The following is a 23,538-nucleotide window of genomic DNA, read 5'->3' on the forward strand; positions in this document are numbered from 1 at the left end:
AAGTGTGTTTATCCTGACAGCCCAAACACTTAGGCACCACCCTTCTTGTTTTAAATTGGGAAAACCCAAATGTACATTAACTATTATTACAAGTGATTTAAAAATCAAAAGCCCAGGCTTTGAAATGAAATTTTATTAAAATCAATTTTTTAAACTACCAGAATTCTGCTGAGTTGAATGCTTTTGAAATTAAAAAGTGATATTTACTATTTATATAAACTTTTCAAAATCAACATTGTTCAGAAATTAGATATATATTTACAAAACTAGTGAATAACTTAGAGTCTGTGTCAGTAGACTCTCAGTCTACATACAAGACTCTATACAATTTCATTTTTAGAACTAAAAGTTAGACCAGAAAACAGTTTTTACTATATGTAAAAAGTCATATTTTATTCTCTGGTAACAAAGTATATGCATTAAAAAAGAGTTTAATAAACAGTATAACTTCAGATGAGTTAAGCTCTCAACAAGTATATCCACAGTGATATTTAAAACTACTCATTGGCACTAATGATACAGAAATATTTTCCTATAATTTCCCATTATAAAAATTATGATAAAGCAAAGAATATAGGGCCATAGAAGATAAGCCCTCACATTGAATGTTGAGAACTCTTACCATGGCTTACAGTCATTAGGCTCCTAGACTCCTCAGAGTCACATGAACAAACAGTTATTGGTAGCAATTCAAATATTCTCTGCAGGCATTACTTCTCTACCCTTAACAATCCGTTATTAATATCTTCTCATTCTTCCCCTGCACGTAGAAACATCTATAATTTCCAGAAATAATTATCTCATTCTAATAGGCCCCATTTTTTATTTATAACTTTTCCTATTTATACCATTTTGCTTATTTTTAAATCACATATAACACATAATTAACCCGCCAAAAAAATACATTTAAAAAAAAGAAGAAATACAAATTGCCCAAAATCCTATCACCAACAGTGTTAGTACTTGAGATTTTATCATTCCATATTTTCTATCTGAAAATAACATACATCAGCTTCTCCCCTCCTTAAAAAAAAAAAAAAAAAAAAAAAGGCCAAAGTGTGTGTACTGCACTACAAGCTGCTTTCAATACCTAATGTATCTTGAACATTCTATGACAATAAATATAGATTAACATCATATAAAATAATTATATAATCTACAGAAAGTATATACCTATTTAATTTAACCAGTTCCCTAATGTTGAAATTTGTTTCCATTTTTCACTATTATAAATAATGGTGCTAAGGACATTCTTGAAGTACATCCTAAGCATACAGCTCAATGAATTTTTTAACACACCCATGTAACCAGTACCTAGATGAAGAAATAAAATGTCATCAGCACCCCCAAAAACTTTCATCGTGCCCTTTCCCAAGTCTAACTAGATACTCCTAAAAAGATATTAACACTACCCTGATTTCTAAACACTAGGTTAATTTTTGAATTTGATATATATGAAATAATTTCTATCAATTTTCAATTTTATGTGATCCACATAAAATTTAGTTATAGTTTATTCACTTTTAGTTATAGCTTAGTCTAGTTATAGTTTATTCACTTTTCTTGCTAAACAGCATTTCCTTACACTAAAATATCACAATATATTTATCTATTCTATTGGTAAGGAACATGTGAATTGTTTCCAGTTTTTTGCTATTAAAAGTAATGATACTATGAACATTCTTATACAAGCCTTGTGATGAACATTTTAAGGAGTGGAATTACTGGGCCACGGGGCATGCTATGTTCTCTTTAGCAATACAGTTATCCCCAGCTTTTCAAAAGCTCTCTTTAGGCCACCTCGCTTTTATGAAAGACCTACATTTAGTACCTGTTTCGTTAGCCTAACTGAAAAAATTCAGAGAGAATTTTCACTCTTTATGAAAAAAGGCGAAAGGAAAAAATAGCCTTCAGCATTTGTTTTGCAGTGAACCGTTACAGTGGCAGCACGCACCCCCAAGCAGCGAGAGAGACACCACCAAGCTCCGTAACAAGCCCATAGCTTTGAACTGTGTCTGTTATCATCTGTGCTTTATCTTGATTTATCTTGTGCATCATTAGCAAGATGTGTCCAAAGGTAAACTGCATCTTTGTTTTATGTCATTTTGGCTTATGAACAGGAATGCTCTACTTTGGGATAGTGGGGGAAACTTGTACTGACAAATCACTTTCAGAGCAGTTTTAACAATTTAGAATTCCAACACCAGAAGGTGTGCAAATCCTGGTTGATCCACATCCTCAGCAACACATGACTTTTTCTCTTTTGCATTTTCACATTGTGGTAGGTGTCTAATTGTACTGTGCTGTGGTTTTAAGTTGTATTTCCTCAAATAAGTTGTATAAACTAATACATTTAAGCATCGTTTCATATGTTTATTGGCCATTTGGATATCCTCTTTTATTGGTGGCTTTTCAAGTCTTTTACCCATATGTCTACTGTTGTAGATTTTTTCCCCTAAATGTAGGGAAATAGGAGCTGTTTACAGATTTGGATACACCCCCTTTTATAGAGTTAAGTTTAGGATATATATATACTGGTATTACTAGGACAAGGGTATAAAAACGCACATACCTTGTACTTCTTTCCTAACAGTATTTCGTATGTTTTCTCTTTTTTACATTTTGATTTATTTTAAGTATATAAAAGGCAACACTGATTCATTTAATGTTTATTTCTGTCTATACTTTGATGTAAATAATTTTATCCCATTGTTTTCATGGTGTATTTTTGCCCGTTCCTTTGTTTGTTTTCCACTAAACATCCTAAGTAGTTTTTCTACATCAGTAAAAATAATCTACTTTATTATTATTGTTTCCTATAAATAAAATATTTGGTTGTTATTTTATTCTTCAATTTAAGGAAGTTTTAATAGTTAAGTTTATATAGATAAAAACAGACTTGTTTTTATCTCATTTCAGCTGTGGGCAGGAGAGATTACGTGCTAATCATTTTCCTTTATACCAGCTTGTACCAAGACCAAGTTAGCCAATTCCGACTCTAGTTCCAGGAACAGTGGGGCTGTTCCTCACATTTATACAGACCAAGTTAGGGGGACAGCCCTCAAGTTATAGAAAGTGGGGAATTCCCTGGTGGTCCAGTGGATAGGACTCAGCGCTTTCACTGACGTAGCCCGGGTTCAATACCTGGTCTGGGAACTAAGATCCTGCAAGCCATGCGGAGCGGCCAAAAAAAAAAAAGTGATTGATTATTTTCTGAATATTCTAGCCATATTAGAAAAAAAATGAGTTAAAGAAAAGCTATGAAGCCATCAGGTTTTCTCTATGGTGAAACCACTGTACTCCCTCTAACTTTAATGGGACTGCTGCAGTAAACATGACCCAAAATATACAGGCCTTCCATCTTTTTATCATTTATTGTAGCTTTTCCAAGGAGGAGACCAGAATATTGTCCCCTGGCATCTTAGTCTTCGTAACCACTTAAAAGCTAGATCAAAGGAAACCTATGTCACTCCTATCTTGGTCTCTTAATTTGATATATGACAACTAGGAAGATATGGTTGTGGTGCTAAAATTGGTAAGTGGAGAAGACCTAAGAATAAATCAACTGCAGGTTGTACATATAGGATGTTTCTGCCAAGTTTTAAGTACCTGATATTAAACCAAAACCAATTAGCTAAATTTTAAAAATTTACTGTAACATTTAACTTAAAAAAAAATCCCTATTTTATTTTCCCTACCATGTATGCTTTGACTTTATTAGGAATGGAAACAACTATACAAGGAGAAGAAAAACTGTATATCCAAATAAAAACACATTTTTTTCCTATCTTAGTAACCAGCAGCCAAGAACAGTATAGAATTCAATTTGCCTGCACCATCAAACTGTGTATATAAGTGGGTTCTACATATACCTCAGAAATAGAAAATTGCAGTAATATTCCCAAATATTATATAATATAAATCAAAATATTCTTTCCTTATTAAACTTTTAGACTACTCAAATTGTAATCATATGGAACCCTAAAATTAACACTAAACTGTTATAGCCCTTTTCTATATCCAGCCCTCTCTTCCTGCATAATTGTTCATCAGATACTACTCTCACACTCACTATTTTAGTAAAGAGCAAGGCCAACTGGAGATAATGTTTTCCTTCTCTTATCCTTATCTGGCTGCCTCTGTAGTTTCCGAATTCAAATTTGCAATTTCTTTAGGACTAAACTGAGTTAATCACAGCTTCTCTAGAAAAAAATAACTTTTTCATAATACAAAATTAAGTTTATATAGACTTGGATAAGAATTGCCTACAGGTGGTACAAAGAGTTACTCATTACCTTCCACTTCTAATTACGACCAAAAATACACCCAGTTTTACATAGGTTTCAAAACAAGAAAAATAAGACAACCTCGGGATTATGTAGATGAAACTACTGATACTTTTATTCATTTATTATTTTCCCCCAAATTCTAGACAGTATTACAATAGGCAACCATCTAACTAACTGATGCTATCAAAGCAAAATGGGGGTATAAAGAGAACATGTTTGTTACATAAAAATGAGCTTAAACCAGTTTTTCTTGCATGGGGTGTGTGTGGGTGTGGGGCGGGGAGATTAACAGAAGAATCAAGTTTACCTGATTCAAAGGTTGGCATTTTCAAATCACCTTGGTTCAGTTCTGTGCCGTATTTTAATTTGTGATATTTTGCCCTGAAAATTTAATAATAAATTGTTGAAAGAAAAACAATTTTTGTTTCCTTTTCTACATAGGTAAGTAACTAACTACTGGTATATATTTCTCCAATGACAAATAAAGCATAATATGAATGTCTGTTTCTTTAAACTTTACTTGCAAAAGAAGTTGGGAGAAAAGAATATACTGGATGTAAAAGAAAAAAAATAAGATAAATTACCCAACTAAAATATACACCCAAGCAAAGATAAATTTTTCCTAATCTGTAAAAAAGAAAAAACTTGGACTCTATAATAAAAGATATTATTTCAATTTAAAGATTTTAATCTCTTTTTTTTCTTTCCCCATATAAGAATCAAATCAAAATATCATCCTGTATTTTGGGCAAACCTTTATATCTTTCAAAAGGCTTTAAATACACTGTATAATAATACATAAAGAGAATAATATTGTTCTAGTTTATTTTATTCATATAAGAAAATGAGGGACACATACCTTTCTTGTTTCAATGCATATTCTAACATCTTTATTCTTCTTACTAAATCCTTCTTCAAGTTTTCTTGACCTTTTCTTTCTCCTTGCAAAAATGCTATCCGGGCCTAAAAATACAAAAAGTTCATTTGTTTTCATTTTTTTCTTAACTATACATAGGAAATTGAAAAAAGGAAAACAGTAAGTGTAAAATTCTGCACTTTTATTCATGACAGCAAGATTTAAAATTCATAGAAGCAGTTGATCAAACTTTCTTTGTTAGATAATACAATCACTTTAAAATAAAGATAACTATAAATTAGCTATTTGCTTATAATCCTTTTGGTCTCTAATATTAAGTTTTACATACTTTTGAAAGGAAATTTTATATGTAAAAATTGCACCTAATTCCTAACAAACAAGTCACAAAGAACTAAAAAATATTATATCCACAAGTAGATAAATATTTTTCCTCAAATTAGATATTGCTTGCTTAAAAAACAGTAATACTACCTCAAAAGCATTTTTCATGAAATACTTAAAAATTTATAATCTTTTCCGTTCTACCCACCACACTCCAAACTGTTTTATCTCTTGAAACAATTATCCAGAGTATTGCAAACAGTTTAAGTTAAGCCACTTTATGTTCAATGACCTCATTACTTTCTGTTGTCATTTTCTACAGTGAGAGAATTTTTTTTCCTTTTAATTGCCTTATTTTCTCAGAGAGACAATTCTCCATCTTTTTCTGGCCCTTCCCAGCATGTCAGCCTCCTTTATACACCCCACACTAAAGAGTAATGTTTAAGGAGGCTGGCATCTACATGGGGATATTTGCTGTTATGAACATATTTACAATAAAATTAACTTTCATGCTCTTGCCGAGATGACCAATAGGTGTATTTGCCCATTAAGAGAAAGTAAGCTACTTTGTAAGCTAAATTATGGTTAATTTTTAAAATTTTAAAAAAATTTCAGTGAACATGGAATCAGAACAAATGAATTCATCTGAATAATTTAACACATTAAGTTCGGAAAAATTAAATGAAATCATTCACAACTCCATAAGACCTGAGAAATTATACACAGCTATATAACACTTAGTCTACAAATTTCAAAACAAAAATAAAGACCTAGGAGCAATGGTAAAGATTCAGAACCTAATAATAGTCTAGAGCCTAAAGAGAAAAGTAGCACTTCTGACTCTCTTAAGCTATGGAGCAAAGGTAGAATATATCAGTTTCATTACACAGCTTCAAGAAATTCTGATTGAGGGTTTTCTCCTGTATTGGCTTTAAAAAAAAACAAACATGAATCACATACTGTAGAACCCTTATGTGACTCTAATTTCCAGATCTCATAAGTATTTTACAATTAGTAACAGAAAAAAATGAAAGCAGCTCATTTTATTTTGCTTCTTAAGAAGTAGTGGACTTCCCTGGTGGTCCAGTGGTTAAGACTCTGCGCTCCCAATGCAGGGGGCCCAGGTTCCATCCCTGGTCAGGGAACTAGATCCTGCATGCATGCCACAACTGAAAAAAAAAAAAAAAAAGATCCCACATGCCACAACTAAAAAGACCTGCGTGCCGCAACTAAAAAGATCTTGCATGCCATAGCGAGATCCTGTACGCAACATCGAAGATCCCACATGCTGCAACTAAGACCCAGCACAGCCAAATAAATAAATAATTAATTTAAAAAAAGTAGTAGTAGTAGTAGTAGTAATTGGTGATTTTCTGGTTGAGAAAGGCACTGCAAACTAAGTGCAAGTCATACTGTCCTCTAAGGAATTAAAAAAAAAAAAAAGACTACAATCTTTCCTATTAGAATCTTATACTGTTGTGAGAATTCATTTTCACTTCTTTCTTTGGCATTTTGGTATTAAAAGTCATCCATACCGAGAAAATCCAGTAAATTAAACAAAGAAGCACAAATCCTGTAAAACAGCAAGAACCCCAAAGCAACTTCTGAACAGGAGCTGAAGGGAGATAACTCACAAAGACACAAGACAAGGAAATGTTAAGAATTCATTAAATGAAACTTCAAAAGGACACAGTCTAACATAAAATACTGGAGAGGGGAGTAAAAAGCAGATAACAACAGAAAAGTCATGACTACTGGAACTGACCTTATAACCTGTACAGACTAAAAAGGTAAAGATTATGTCTGATAGTGATAATAAGGACCAATTAAATAACAGATTTGGCATTTAGTAAAGGCTCATGGACAGTGGACTTTTCGATTGCTTTTACACGTCATAATGCACCATTAACAGCATCATCTTTGCAAATAAACACTTTAAAAAGTAACTGCAAAAACCATATTTACAAAGACACTAACAATAAAGAAAAGGATGGATAAATTCACTATAATTAAAAAGCTTCTGTTCAAGATAAAGTGGGGGGTATGTTAGAGAAGATGGCGGAAGAGTAAGATGCGGAGATCACCTTCCTTCCCACAGATACAGTAGAAATACATCTACACGTGGAACTGCTCCTACAGAACACCCACTGAACGCTGGCAGAAAACGTCAGACCTCCCAAAAGGCAAGAAACTCCCCACGTACTTGGGTAGGGCAAAAGAAAAAAGAAATAACAGAGACAAAAGAATAGGGACGGGACCTGCACCAGTGGGAGGGAGCCGTGAAGGAAGAAAGGTTTCCACGCACTAGGAAGCCCCTTCGTGGGCGGAGACTGCGGGTGGCAGAGGGGGGAAGCTTCGGAGCCACGGAGGAGAGCGCAGCCACAGGGGTGCGGAGGGCAAAGCAGAGAGATTCCCGCACGGACGATCGGTGCCGAGCAGCACTCACCAGCCCGAGAGGCTTGTCTGCTCACCCCCTGGGGCAGGTGGGGGGTGGGAGCTGAGGCTCGGGCTTCGGTCGGATCGAAGGGAGAGGACTGGGATTGGCGGCGTGAACACAGCCTGAAGGGGTTAGCGCACTAGCCGGGAGGGAGTGGGGGGGGGGGGAAGTCTGCAGCTGCCGAAGAGGCAAGAGACTTTTTCTTCCCTCTTTGTTTCCTGGTGCGCGAGGAGAGGGGATTCAGAGCGCCGCCTAAACGAGCTCCAGAAACGGGCGCGAGCCGCGGCTATCAGCGCGGATCCCACAGCAACAGGGGCGCAGAGGAAAAAACGGAGAGACTCCCGCACAGAGGCTTGGCGCCGAGCAGCACTCAGCAGCCCAAGAGGCTTGTCTGCCCACCCGCCGGGGCGGGCGGGGCTGGGAGCTGAGGCTTGGGCTTTGGTCAGATCGCAGGGAGAGGACTGGGGTTGGCAGCGTGAACACAGCCTGAAGGGGTTAGCGCACCACAGCTGGCTGGGAGGGAGACCGGGAAAAAGTCTGCAGCTGCCGAAGAGGCAAGAGACTTTTTCTTGCCTCCTTGCTTCGCGGCGGGCAAGGAGAGGGGATTCAGAGCTCCACCTAAACAAACTCCAGAGACGGGCGTGAGCCGCGGCGATAGCGCGGGCCCCAGAGACGTGCATGAGACGCTAAGGCTGCTGCTGCCGCCATCAAAAACCCTGTGTGCGAGCACAGGTCACTCTCCACACCGCCCCTCCCGGGAGCCGGTGCAGCCCGCCACTGCCAGGGTCCCGTGATCCAGGGACAACTTCCCCAGGAGAATGCACAGCGCGCCTCAGGCTGGTGCAACGTCATGCTGGCCTCGGCCGCCGCAGGCTCGCCCCGCCTCCTCTGTACCCCTCCCTCCCCTCCGCCTGAGTGAGCCAGAGCCCCCGAAGCAGCTGCTCCTTTAACCCCGTTCTCTCTGGGCAGGGAACAGACGCCCTCAGACGACCTACACGCAGAGGCGGGTCCAAATCCAAAGCTGAACCCCGGGAGCTGTGCAAAAAAAGAAGAGAAAGGGAAATCTCTCCCAGCAGCCTCAGAAGCAGCGGATTAAAACTCCACAAACAACTTGATGTGCAGATCTGTTGAATACCTGAATAGACAACGAATCATCCCAAATTCAGGAGGTGGACTTTGGGAGCAGGATATATTAATTTTTTCCCCTTTTCCTTTTTTTGTGAGTGTAAATGTATATGCTTCTGGGTGAGATTTTGTCTGTATAGCTTTGCTTTATAATAGCTTTATTTTACTTCACTATATTATAGCCTCTTTCTTTCTTTCTTTCTATTTTTTCTCCCTTTTACTCTGAGCCGTGTGGATGAAAGGCTCTTGGTGCTCCAACCAGGCATCAGGGCCGTGCCTCTGAGGTGGGAGAGCCAACTTCAGGACACTGGTCCACAAGAGACCTCCCAGCTCCACGTAATACCAAATGGCAAAAATCTCTCAGAGATCTCCATCTCAACATCAAAACCCAGCTTCACTCAACGACCAGCAAGCTACAGTGCTGGACACCCTATGCCAAACAACTAGCAAGACAGGAACACAGCCCCATCCATTAGCAGAGAGGCTGCCTAAAATCATAATAAGGTCACAGACACCCCAAAACACACCACCAGACGTGGACGTGCCCACCAGAAAGACAAGATCCAGCCTCATCCACCAGAACTCAGGCACTAGTTCCCTCCACCAGGAAGCCTACACAACCCACTGAACCAACCTTAGCCACTGGGGACAGATATCAAAAACAACGGGAACTACGAACCTGCAGCCTGTGAAAAGGAGACCCCAAACACAGTAAGATAAGCAAAATGAGATGACAGAAAAACACACAGCAGATGAAGGAGCAGGGTCAAAACACACCAGACCTAACAAATGAAGAGGAAATAGGTAGTTTACCTGAAAAAGAATTCAGAATAATGATAGTAAGGATGATCCAAAATCTTGGAAATAGAATAGACAAAATGCAAGAAACATTTAACAAGGACGTAGAAGAACTAAAGAGGAACCAAGCAATGATGAAAAACACAATAAATGAAATTAAAAATACTCTAGATGGGATCAATAGCAGAATAACTGAGGCAGAAGAACGGATAAGTGACCTGGAAGATAAAATGGTGGAAATAACTACTGCAGAGCAGGATAAAGAAAAAAGAAAGAAAAGAACTGAGGACAGTCTCAGAGACCTCTGGGACAACATTAAACGCACCAACATTGGAATTATAGGGGTCCCAGAAGAAGAAGAGAAAAAGAAAGGGACTGAGAAAATATTTGAAGAGATTATAGTTGAAAACTTCCCTAATATGGGAAAGGAAATAGTTAATCAAGTCCTGGAAGCACAGACGGTCCCATACAGGATAAATTCAAGGAGAAACACGCCAAGACACATATTAATCAAACTGTCAAAAATTAAATATAAAGAAAACATATTAAAAGCAGCAAGGGAAAAACAACAAATAACACACAAGGGAATCCCCATAAGGTTAACAGCTGATCTTTCAGCAGAAACTCTGCAAGCCAGAAGAGAGTGGCAGGATATACTTAAAGTGATGAAGGAGAAAAACCTACAACCAAGATTACTCTACCCAGCAAGGATCTCATTCAGATTCGATGGAGAAATTAAAACCTTTACAGACAAGCAACGGCTGAGAGAGTTCAGCACCACCAAACCAGCTTTACAACAAATGCTAAAGGAACTTCTGTAGGCAAGAAACACAAGAGAAGGAAAACACCTACAATAACAAACCCAAAACATTTAAGAAAATGGGAATAGGAACATACATATCGATAATTACCTTGAATGTAAATGGATTAAATGCTCCCACCAAAAGACACAGGCTGGCTGAATGGATACAAAAACAAGACCCATATATATGCCGTCTACAAGAGACCCACTTCACACCTAGAGACACATACAGACTGAAAGTGAAGGGATGGAAAAAGATATTCCATGCAAATGGAAATCAAAAGAAAGCTGGAGTAGCAATTCTCATATCAGACAAAATAGACTTTAAAATAAAGACTATTACAAGAGACAAACAAGGACACTATATAACGATCAAGGGATCAATCCAAGAGGAAGGTATAACAATTGTAAATATTTATGCACCCAACATAGGAGCACCTCAATACATAAGGCAAATACTAACAGCCATAAAAGGGGAAATCGACAGCAACACAATCATAGTAGGGGACTTTAACACCCCACTTTCACCAATGGACAGATCATCCAAAATGAAAATAAATAAGGAAACACAAGCTTTAAATGATACATTAAACAAAACGGACTTAATTGATATTTATAGGACATTCCACCCAAAAACAAGAGAATACACATTTTTCTCAAGTGCTCATGGAACATTCTCCAGGATAGATCATATCTTGGGTCACAAATCAAGCCTTGGTAAATTTAAGAAAATTGAAATCATATCAAGTATCTTTTCTGACCACAACGCTATGAGACTAGATATCAATTACAGGAAAAGATCTGTAAAAAATACAAACACATGGAGGCTACACAATACACTACTTAATAACGAAGTGATCACTGAAGAAATCAAAGGGGAAATCAAAAAATACCTAGAAACAAATGACAATGGAGACACGACGACCCAAAACCTATGGGACGCAGCAAAAGCAGTGCTAAGAGGGAAGTTTATAGCAATACAAGCCTACAACAAGAAACAGGAAACATCTCGAATAAACAACCTAACCTTGCACCTAAAGCAATTAGAGAGAGAAGAACAAAAAAACCCCAAAGCTAGCAGAAGGAAAGAAATCATAAAGATTAGGTCAGAAATAAATGAAAAAGAAATGAAGGAAACAATAGCAAAAATCAATGAAACTAAAAGCTGGTTCTTTGAGAAGATAAACAAAATTGATAAACCATTAGCCAGACTCATCAAGAGAAAAAGGGAGAAGACTCAAATCAATAGAATTAGAAATGAAAAAGGAGAAGCAACCACTGACACTGCAGAAATACAAAAGATCATGAGAGATTACTATAAGCAACTCTATGCCAATAAAATGGACACCCTGGAAGAAATGGACAGATTCTTAGAAATGCACAACCTGCCAAGACTGAACCAGGAAGAAATAGAAAATATGAACAGACCAATCACAAGCACTGAAATTGAAACTGTGATTAAAAACCTTCCAACAAACAAAAGCCCAGGAGCAGATGGCTTCACAGGTGAATTCTATCATTTAGAGAAGAGCTAACACCTATGCTTCTCAAACTCTTCCAAAATATTGCAGAGGGAGGAACACTCCCAAACTCATTCTACGAGGCCACCATCACCCTGATACCAAAACCAGACAAAGATGTCACAAAGAAAGAAAACTACAGGCCAATATCACTGATCAACATAGATGCAAAAATCCTCAACAAAATACTAGCAAACAGAATCCAACAGCACATTAAAAGGATGATACACCATGATCAAGTGGGGTTTATCCCAGGAATGCAAGGATTCTTCAATATATGCAAATCAATCAATGTGATACACCATAATAACAAATTGAAGAATAAAAACCATATGATCATCTCAATAGATGCAGAGAAAGCTTTCAACAAAATTCAACACCCATTTATGATTAAAGCCCTGTAGAAAGTAGGCATAGAGGGAACTTTCCTCAACATAATAAAGGTCATATATGACAAACCCACAGCCAACATTGTCCTCAATGGTGAAAAACTGAAACCATTTCCTCTAAGATCAGGAACAAGACAAGGTTGCCCACTCTCACCACTATTATTCAACATAGTTTTGGAAGTGTTAGCCACAGCAATCAGAGAAGAAAAAGAAATAAAAGGAATCCAAATCGGAAAAAAAGAAGTTAAGCTGTCACTGTTTGCAGATGACATGATACTATACATAGAGAATCCTAAAGATGCTACCAGAAAACTCCTAGAGCTAATCAATGAATTTGGTAAAGTAGCAGGATACAAAATTAATGCACAGAAATCTCTTGCATTTCTATACACTAATGACAAAAAATCTGAAAGTGAAATTAAGAAAACACTCCCGTTTACCATTGCAACAAAAAGAATAAAATATCTAGGAATAAACCTACCTAAGGAGACAAAAGACCTGTATGCAGATAATTATAAGACACTGATGAAAGAAATTAAAGATGATACAAATAGATGGAGAGATATACCATGTTCTTGGATTGGAAGAATCAACATTGTGAAAATGACTCTACTACCCAAAGCAATCTACAGATTCAATGCAATCCCTATCAAACTACCACTGGCATTTTTCCCAGAACTAGAACAAAAAATTTCACAATTTGTATGGAAACAGAAAAGACCCCAAATAGCCAAAGCAATCTTGAGAACGAAAAATGGAGCTGGGGGAATCAGGCTCCCTGACTTCAGACTATATTACAAAGCTACAGTAATCAAGACAGTTTGGTACTGGCACAAAAACAGAAATATAGATCAATGGAACAGGACAGAAAGCCCAGAGATAAATCCACGCACATGTGGTCACCTTATCTTTGATAAAGGAGGCAAGCATATCCAGTGGAGAAAAGACAGCCTCTTCAATAAGTGGTGCTGGGAAAATTGGACAGATACATGTAAAAGTATGAAATTAGAGCACTCCCTAACACCATACACAAAAATAAACTCAAAATGGATTAAAGACCTAAGTGTAAGGCCAGACACTATCAAATTCTTAGAAGAAAACATAGGCAGAACACTATGACATACATCACAGCAATATTGTTTGACCCAGCTCCTAGAGAAATGGAAATAAGAACACAAATAAACAAATGGGACCTAATGAAACTTAAAAGCTTTTGCATAGCAAAGGAAACCATAAACAAGACCAAAAGACAACCCTCAGAATGGGAGAAAATATTTGCAAACGAAGCAACTGACAAAGGATTAATCTCCAAGATTTACAAGCAGCTCATGCAGCTCAATAACAAAAAAACGAACAACCCAATCTAAAAATGGGCAGAAGACCTAAATAGACATTTCTACAAAGAAGGTATACAGATTGGCAACAGACACATGAAAGAATGCTCAACATCATTAATCATTAGAGAAATGCAAATCAAAACTACAATGAGATATTATCTCACACTGGTCAGAACGGCCATCATCAAAAAATCTAGAAACAATAAATGCTGGAGAGGGTGTGGAGGAAAGGGAACACTCTTGCACTGTTGGTGGGAATGTAAATTGATACAGCCACTATGGAGAACAGTATGGAGGTTCCTTAAAAAACTGCAAATAGAACTACCATACGACCCAGCAATCCCACTACTGGGCATATACCCTGAGAAAACCATAATTCAAAAGGAGTCATGTACCAAAATGTTCATTGCAGCTCTATTTGCAATAGCCAGGACATGGAAGCAACCTAAATGTCCATCGACAGATGAATGGATAAAGAAGATGTGGCACATATATACAATGGAATATTACTCAGCCATAAAAAGAAATGAAATGGAGGTATTTGTAATGAGGTGGATGGAGTTAGAGTCTGTCATACAGAGTGAAGTAAGTCAGAAAGAGAAAAACAAATACAGTATGCTAACACATATATATGGAATCTAAGGAAAAAAAAAAAAGGCCATGAAGAACCTAGTGGCAAGACGGGAATAAAGACACAGACCTACTAGAGAATGGACTTGAGGATATGGGGAGGGGAAGGGGTGAGATGTGACAGGGTGAGAGAGTGTCATGGACATATATACACTACCAAATGTAAAATAGATAGCTAGTGGGAAGCAGCCGCTAGCACAGGGAGATCAGCTCGGTGCTTTGTGACCACCTAGAGGGGTGGGATGGGGAGGGTGGGAGGGAGGGAGATGCAAGAGGGAAGAGATATGGGAACATATGTATATGTATAACTGATTCACTTTGTTATAAAGCAGAAACTAACACACCATTGTAAGGCAATTATACTTCAATAAATATGTTTAAAAAAAAAAAAAGATAAAGTGGGGATTGGCAACCTACCTGTTTTTGGACAGCCACAGAGTGAAAAATGGTTTTAAAAAAAACAATAAACAAAATTAGAATAGGCAACACAGACCCAATGTGACCTGCAAAGCCAAGTATATACTATTAAGGTTTGCAAACCTTCTATATTAATATTAGACAAAATACTTTATATGTAAAAAGGTCATAAGAGACAAAGGACATTATATACTAATAAAAGATTTAATACAGCAAACAACAAAAAACAATTATAAATATGTACTTACCTAATGAGACCATCAACATATATGACACAAAAATTGACAGAATTAAAGGGAGAAATAGTTCAATAATAATAGCTGGAGACTTCGATATCCCACTCTCAATAACACATAGAAGAACCAGACTGAAAATAAGGAAACAGAGGACTTGAACAACTCCATAAACCAGCTAGATCTAACAGATATATATGGAACACTCTACCCAACAACAACAGAATACACATTCTTCTCAAATACACAAGAGATATTCTCAAAGACAGACCACATATTAGGACACAAATCAACTCTAATCAATTTTAAAACATAAATATCATTTAAAATAATCTCCTGTGATCACAATGAAGTTAGAAATCAGTAACAAAAAAAACTTGAAAAAGCCACAAATTTGTGGATATTAAACAACACCCTCTTAAACAACTAATAAAACAAAAAAATCATAAGGAAAATTAAAAAATAGAGAGGAATGAAAATGAAAATGCAGCTTATCAAAACTTATGGGACACAGCAAAAGCAGTGCTAAATGAATAATTTATAGCTATAAAGGCTTACATTAAAAAGCAAGAAAGAACTCAAATCAACAACCTAATTTTACAACTTAACGAATTTCAGAAAAAGAAGAACAAACTAAACCCAAAGCTAGCAGAAGGAAAGAAATAATAAAGATTAAAGCATAGAAATAAAATAGAGAAGAGAAAAACAATAGAAAAAAAATCAACAAAATCAAAACTTGGTTCTTCAAAAATATCAACAAAATTGACAAACCATTACCTGGATTGACTAAGAAAAAAAAAAAAGACACAAATAACTAAACTCAGAAATGAAAGAGGGGACGTTGCAACCAATTCTACAGAAATAAAAAGGATTATAAGAGTACTACAAACAATTGTACACCAACAAATTGGATAACCTAGAAACACAAAATCCACCAAGACTGAATAATGAAAAAAAAGAGAAAATCTGAAAAGGTCTATAACTAGTAAAGAAATTGAATTAGTAATCAAGAATCTCCCAACAGGGCTTCCCTGGTGGCGCAGTGGTTGAGAGTCTGCCTGCTAATGCAGGGGACACGGGTTCGCGCCCTGGTCTGGGAGGATCCCACATGCTGCGGAGCAACTGGGCCCATGAGCCACAACTACTGAGCCTGCGTGTCTGGAGCCTGTGCTCTGCAACAAGAGAGGCCACGATAGTGAGAGGCCCGCGCACCGCGATGAAGAGCGGCCCCCACTTGCCGCAACTAGAGAAAGCCCTAGCACAGATACGGAGACCCAACATAGCAATCAATCAATAAATCTTTAAAAAAAAAAAAGAATCTCCCAACAAAGAAAACCTTTAGACTGATTGCTTTATTAGTAAATTCTACCAAACATTTAAAGAATTAACACCAATCTTTCTAAAACATTTCCAAAAATTTAAGAGGGACATTCCTTAACTCAATCAGTCCAGCACTATGCCAAGAGCCAAAGCTAGATAAAGATACTCCAAGAAAACCAGTATCTCTTATAAACACTGATGCAAAAACTCTCAACAAAATACTAGTAAATCAAATTCAGGAGCATATTACAAAGATTACAAATCATGACCAAGTGAGATTTATTCCTGCAATGCAAGGATGGCTCAACATAAGAAAACCAATTAATATAATATACTACATTAACAGAATAAAAAACACATGACCATTTCAACTGATGCAGAAAAAGAATTTGACAAAACTGAACACCCTTTTCTTGATTAAAAAACCTCAACAAACTAAGAATAAAAGGAAACTCTCATGACATAATAAAAGCCACTTATGAGAAAAAACAACAAATGTCATACTCAATGGTGAAAAATTGAAAGCCTTCTCTCAAAAATCAGAACAAGGATGCCTGCTTCTAACACTCATGTTCAGCATAGTACTAGAAGTCATAGGCAGAGCAATGAGGCAAGAAAAATGAAAGGAATCTAAGTTAGAAAGGAAGAAGTAAAATTATCTCTGTTCACAGATGATATGATGTTATATGCAGTAAACCCAAACAATTCCATAAAAGTCTGTTACAACTACAAATTCAGCAAAATACCAGGACACAGTCAACACACAAAAATCAATAGCATTTCCATACACTATCAGTGAACAATCATGAAAGGAAATTATGAAAACAATTCCATTTACAAAAGCATCAAAAAGAACAAAATACCTAGTTAACATAATATTTAAATAAGGAGGTGAAAGACTGGTACAATGAAAACCAAAAAATATTGCTGAATTAAATTAAAGACAGAGGGACTTCCCTCGTGGTCCAGTCGTTAAAACTCCGGGCTCCCAATGCAGGGGGCCTGGGTTCGATCCCTGGTCAGGGAACTAGATCCTGCATGCCGCAACTAAAGATCCCACATGCCCCAACTAAAGATCCCACATGCTGCAACTGAACATCTCACATGCCGTAACTAAAGATCCTGCACACGGCAAGGAAGAGTCCGTATGCGGCAACTAAGACCTGGCGCAGCCAAATAAATAAAATAAATAAATAAATATTTTTTAAAAAAAGAAAAGAAATTAAAGACAGAAATAAGTGTAAACACGTTCCATGTTCATGGACTGGAAGACTTACTATTATTAAAATATCAATACTACCCAACTGATCTACAGATTCAGTGCAATCCCTATCAAAACCCCAGTGACATTTTCTCTTCCCTTTCTTTCTTTTTTTTGGCCACGTTGTGCCCCTGGCAGTGGAAGCATGGAGTCCTAACCACTGTACCACCAGGGAATTCCCCCCAGTGACATTTCTTAGAGAAATAGAAATACACACTCTTCTCAAGGTCACAGGGAACATTCACCAAGACAGGCCACATTATGGACCAGAAAACACACTTTCAGCAAATATAAAGAATTAGAAATCATACAAACATGCTCTCCACTCTGACAGCTTTTTAAATTGGCTTTAAATTCACATTTAAAGTGATTATTAATATAGTAGGATTAATATCTACCATGTTTGTAACTGTTTTCTATTTGCTGCACTTGTTCTTTATCATCCCCTCTTTTTCTGCCTTTTGTAATTTTATATTATTCCATTTGTATGTGCTCTTGGACCACAATGGAAATAAACTACTAATCAATAAAAGAAAGTTGCAAAATCGCAAAATTCATAGATATTAAACAGCACACTGTTAATTAATACATGAATCATCAAAGCATCAGGAGCAATTTGTAAGTATTTTTAACTAAATGAAAACAAAAATAAAACATCAAAATTTGTGGAATGTAGGAAAAGTAGTGCTTATGGGGAAATTTATACCAGTCAATGTATATATTAGAAAAGATCTAAAATCAACAATTTAGCTTCCATCTTAGGCAAATAGAGAAAGAATAGCATTATAAACCTACAGCAAGAAGCAAGAAAAACTACAATCCTGCAGCCTGTGGACCAAAAACCACAGTTACAGAAAGACAGAGAAGATGAAAAGGCAGAGGGCTATGTACCAGATGAAGGAACAAGAAAAAACCCCAGAAAAACAACTAAATGAAGTGGAGATAGGCAACCTTCCAGAAAAAGAATTCAGAATAATGATAGTGAAGATGATCCAGGACCTCGGAATAAGAATGGAGGCAAAGATTGAGAAGATGCAAGAAATGATTAACAAAGACCTAGAAGAATTAAAGAACAAACAGAGATGACCAATACAATAACTGAAATGAAAACTACACTAGAAGGAATCAATAGCAGAATAACTGAGGCAGAAGAACGGATAAGTGACCTGGAAGACAGAATGGTAGAATTCACTGCTGCGGAACAGACTAAAGAAAAAAGAATGAAAAGAAATGAAGACAGCCTAAGAGACCTCTGGGACAACATTAAACGCAACAACATTCGCATTATAGGGGTCCCAGAAGGAGAAGAGAGAGAGAAAGGACCAGAGAAAATATTTGAAGAGATTATAGTCGAAAACTTCCCTAACATGGGAAAGGAAATAGCCACCCAAGTCCAGGAAGCGCAGAGAGTCCCATACAGGATAAACCCAAGGAGAAACACGCCGAGACACATAGTAATCAAAGTGGCAAAAATTAAAGACAAAGAAAAATTACTGAAAGCAGCAAGGGAAAAACGACAAATAACATACAAGGGAACTCCCATAAGGTTAACAGCTGATTTCTCAGCAGAAACTCTGCAAGCCAGAAGGGAGTGGCATGATATACTTAAAGTGATGAAAGGGAAGAACCTACAACCAAGATTACTCTACCCAGCAAGGATCTCATTTAGATTTGATGGAGAAATCAAAAGCTTTACAGACAAGCAAAAGCTAAGAGAATTCAGCACCACCAAACCAGCTCTACAACAAATGCTAAAGGAACTTCTCTAAGTGGGAAACACAAGAGAAGAAAAGGACCTACAAAAACAAACCCAAAACAATTAAGAAAATGGTCATAGGAACATACATATTGATAATTACCTTAAACGTGAATGGATTAAATGCCCCAACCAAAAGACATAGACTGGCTGAATGGATACAAAAACAAGACCCATATATATGCTGTCTACAAGAGACCCACTTCAGACCTAGGGACACATACAGACTGAAACTGAGGGGATGGAAAAAGATATTCCATGCAAATGGAAATCAAAAGAAAGCTGGAGTAGCTATACTCATATCAGATAAAATAGACTTTAAAATAAAGAATGTTACAAGAGACAAGGAAGGACACTACATAATGATCCAGGGATCAATCCAAGAAGAAGATATAACAATTATAAATATATATGCACCCAACATAGGAGCACCTCAATACATAAGGCAACTGCTAACAGCTATAAAAGAGGAAACTGACAGTAACACAATAATAGTGGGGGACTTTAACACCTCACTTACACCAATGGACAGATCATCCAAAATGAAAATAAATAAGGAAACAGAAGCTTTAAATGACACAATAGACCAGATAGATTTAATTGATATATATAGGACATTCCATCCAAAAACGGCAGATTACACGTTCTTCTCAAGTGCGCACGGAACATTCTCCAGGATAGATCACATCTTGGGTCACAAATCAAGCCTCAGTAAATTTAAGAAAATTGAAATCATATCAAGCATCTTTTCTGACCACAACGCTATGAGATTAGAAATGAATTACAGGGAAAAAAACGTAAAAAAGACAAACACATGGAGGCTAAACAATACGTTACTAAATAACCAAGAGATCACTGAAGAAATCAAACAGGAAATAAAAAAATACCTAGAGACAAATGACAATGAAAACACGACGACCCAAAACCTATGGGATGCAGCAAAAGCAGTTCTAAGAGGGAAGTTTATAGCTATACAAGCCTACCTAAAGAAACAAGAAAAATCTCAAGTAAACAATCTAACCTTACACCTAAAGAAACTAGAGAAAGAAGAACAAACAAAACCCAAAGTTAGCAGAAGGAAAGAAATCATAAAGATCAGAGCAGAAATAAATGAAATAGAAACAAAGAAAACAATAGCAAAGATCAATAAAACTAAAAGTTGGTTCTTTGAGAAGATAAACAAAATTGATAAGCCATTAGCCAGACTCATCAAGAAAAAGAGGGAGAGGACTCAAATCAATAAAATCAGAAATGAAAAAGGAGAAGTTACAACAGACACCGCAGAAATACAAAACATCCTAAGAGACTACTACAAGCAACTTTATGCCAATAAAATGGACAACCTGGAAGAAATGGACAAATTCTTAGAAAGGTATAACCTTCCAAGACTGAACCAGGAAGAAACAGAAAATATGAACAGACCAATCACAAGTAATGAAATTGAAACTGTGATTAAAAATCTTCCAACAAACAAAAGTCCAGGACCAGATGGCTTCACAGGTGAATTCTATCAAACATTTAGAGAAGAGCTAACACCCATCCTTCTCAAACTCTTCCAAAAAATTGCAGAGGAAGGAACTCTCCCAAGCTCATTCTATGAGGCCACCATCACCCTGATACCAAAACCAGACAAAGACACTACAAAAAAAGAAAATTACAGACCAATATCACTGATGAATATAGATGCAAAAATCCTCAACAAAATACTAGCAAACAGAATCCAACAACACATTAAAAGGATCATACACCACGATCAAGTGGGATTTATCCCAGGGATGCAAGGATTCTTCAATATACGCAAATCAATCAATGTGATACACCATATTAACAAATTGAAGAATAAAAACCATATGATCATCTCAATAGATGCAGAAAAAGCTTTTGACAAAATTCAACACCCATTTATGATAAAAACTCTCCAGAAAGTGGGCATAGAGGGAACCTACCTCAACATAATAAAGGCCATATATGACAAACCCACAGCAAACATCATTCTCAATGGTGAAAAACTGAAAGCATTTCCTCTAAGATCAGGAACAAGACAAGGATGTCCACTCTCACCACTATTATTCAACATAGTTTTGGAAGTCCTAGCCACAGCAATCAGAGAAGAAAAAGAAATAAAAGGAACACAAATTGGAAAAGAAGAAGTAAAACTGTCACTGTTTGCGGATGACATGATACTATACATAGAGAATCCTAAAACTGCCACCAGAAAACTGCTAGAGCTAATTAATGAATATGGTAAAGTTGCAGGTTAAAAAATTAATGCACAGAAATCTCTTGCATTCCTATACACTAATGATGAAAAATCTGAAAGAGAAATTATGGAAACACTCCCATTTACCATTGCAACAAAAAGAATAAAATACCTAGGAATAAACCTACCTAAGGAGACAAAAGACCTGTATGCAGAAAACTATAAGACACTGATGAAAGAAATTAAAGATGATACCAACAGATGGAGAGATATACCATGTTCTTGGATTGGAAGAATCAACATTGTGAAAATGAGTATACTACCCAAAGCAATCTACAGATTCAATGCAATCCCTATCAAATTACCAATGGCATTTTTTACGGAACTAGAACAAATCATCTTAAAATTTGTATGGAGACACAAAAGACCCCGAATAGCCAAAGCAGTCTTGAGGGAAAAAAATGGAGCTGGAGGAATCAGACTCCCTGACTTCAGACTATACTACAAAGCTACAGTAATCAAGACAATATGGTACTGGCACAAAAACAGAAACATAGATCAATGGAACAAGATAGAAAGCCCAGAGATTAACCCACGCACCTATGATCAACTAATCTATGACAAAGGAGGCAAGGATATACAATGGAGAAAAGACAGTCTCTTCAATAAGTGGTGCTGGGAAAACTGGACAGCTACATGTAAAAGAATGAAATTAGAATATTCCCTAACACCATACACAAAAATAAACTCAAAATGGATTAGAGACTTAAATATAAGACTGGACACTATAAAACTCTTAGAGGAAAACATAGGAAGAACACTCTTTGACATAAATCACAGCAAGATCTTTTTTGATCCACCTCCTAGAGTAATGGAAATAAAAACAAAAATAAACAAGTGGGACCTAATGAAACTTCAAAGCTTTTGCACAGCAAAGGGAACCATAAACAAGACGAAAAGACAACCCTCAGAATGGGAGAAAATATTTGCAAGTGAATCAACGGACAAAGGATTAATCTCCAAAATATATAAACAGCTCATTCAGCTCAATATCAAAGAAACAAACACCCCAATCCAAAAATGGGCAGAAGACCTAAATAGACATTTCTCCAAAGAAGACATACAGACGGCCACGAAGCACATGAAAAGATGCTCAACATCACTAATTATTAGAGAAATGCAAATCAAAACTACAATGAGGTATCACCTCACTCCTGTTACAATGGGCATCATCAGAAAATCTACAAACAACAAATGCTGGAGAGGGTGTGGAGAAAAGGGAACCCTCTTGCACTGTTGGTGGGAATGTAAATTGATACAGCCACTATGGAGAACAATATGGAGGTTCCTTAAAAAATTAAAAATAGAATTACCATATGACCCAGCAATCCCACTACTGGGCATATACCCAGAGAAAACCGTAATTCAAAAAGACACATGCACCCGAATGTTCATTGCAGCACTATTTACAATAGCCAGGTCATGGAAGCAACCTAAATGCCCATCAACAGACGAATGGATAAAGAAGTTGTGGTATATATATACAATGGAATATTACTCAGCCATAAAAAGGAACGAAATTGAGTCATTTGTTGAGACGTGGATGGATCTAGAGACTGTCATACAGAGTGAAGTAAGTCAGAAAGAGAAAAACAAATATCGTATATTAATGCATGTATGTGGAACCTAGAAAAATGGTACAGATGAGCCGGTTTGCAGGGCAGAAGTTGAGACACAGATGTAGAGAATGGACATATGGACACCAAGGGGGGAAAACTGCGGTGGGGTGGGGATGGTGGTGTGCTGAATCGGGCGATTGGGATTGA

At 36.8% G+C, this 23,538-nt stretch overlaps 1 protein-coding gene across 1 annotated transcript in view; it reads right to left on the bottom strand.

Moving 5' to 3' along the window:
• The window catches only part of STRN3 (striatin 3), a 127,160-nt gene that overhangs the window by 47,389 nt on the left and 56,233 nt on the right, over nt 1-23,538 (bottom strand). The window contains exons 2-3 of the mRNA XM_057542693.1: nt 5,149-5,252; nt 4,597-4,670 (exon numbers count right to left, since the gene is read on the bottom strand). Coding sequence (XP_057398676.1) covers nt 4,597-4,670; nt 5,149-5,252 — 178 coding nt within the window. The remainder of the gene's footprint in view (nt 1-4,596; nt 4,671-5,148; nt 5,253-23,538) is intronic.

The sequence above is a fragment of the Balaenoptera acutorostrata genome, chromosome 3, assembly GCF_949987535.1.
Source record: "Balaenoptera acutorostrata chromosome 3, mBalAcu1.1, whole genome shotgun sequence".
Lineage (NCBI taxonomy): Eukaryota > Metazoa > Chordata > Mammalia > Artiodactyla > Balaenopteridae > Balaenoptera > Balaenoptera acutorostrata.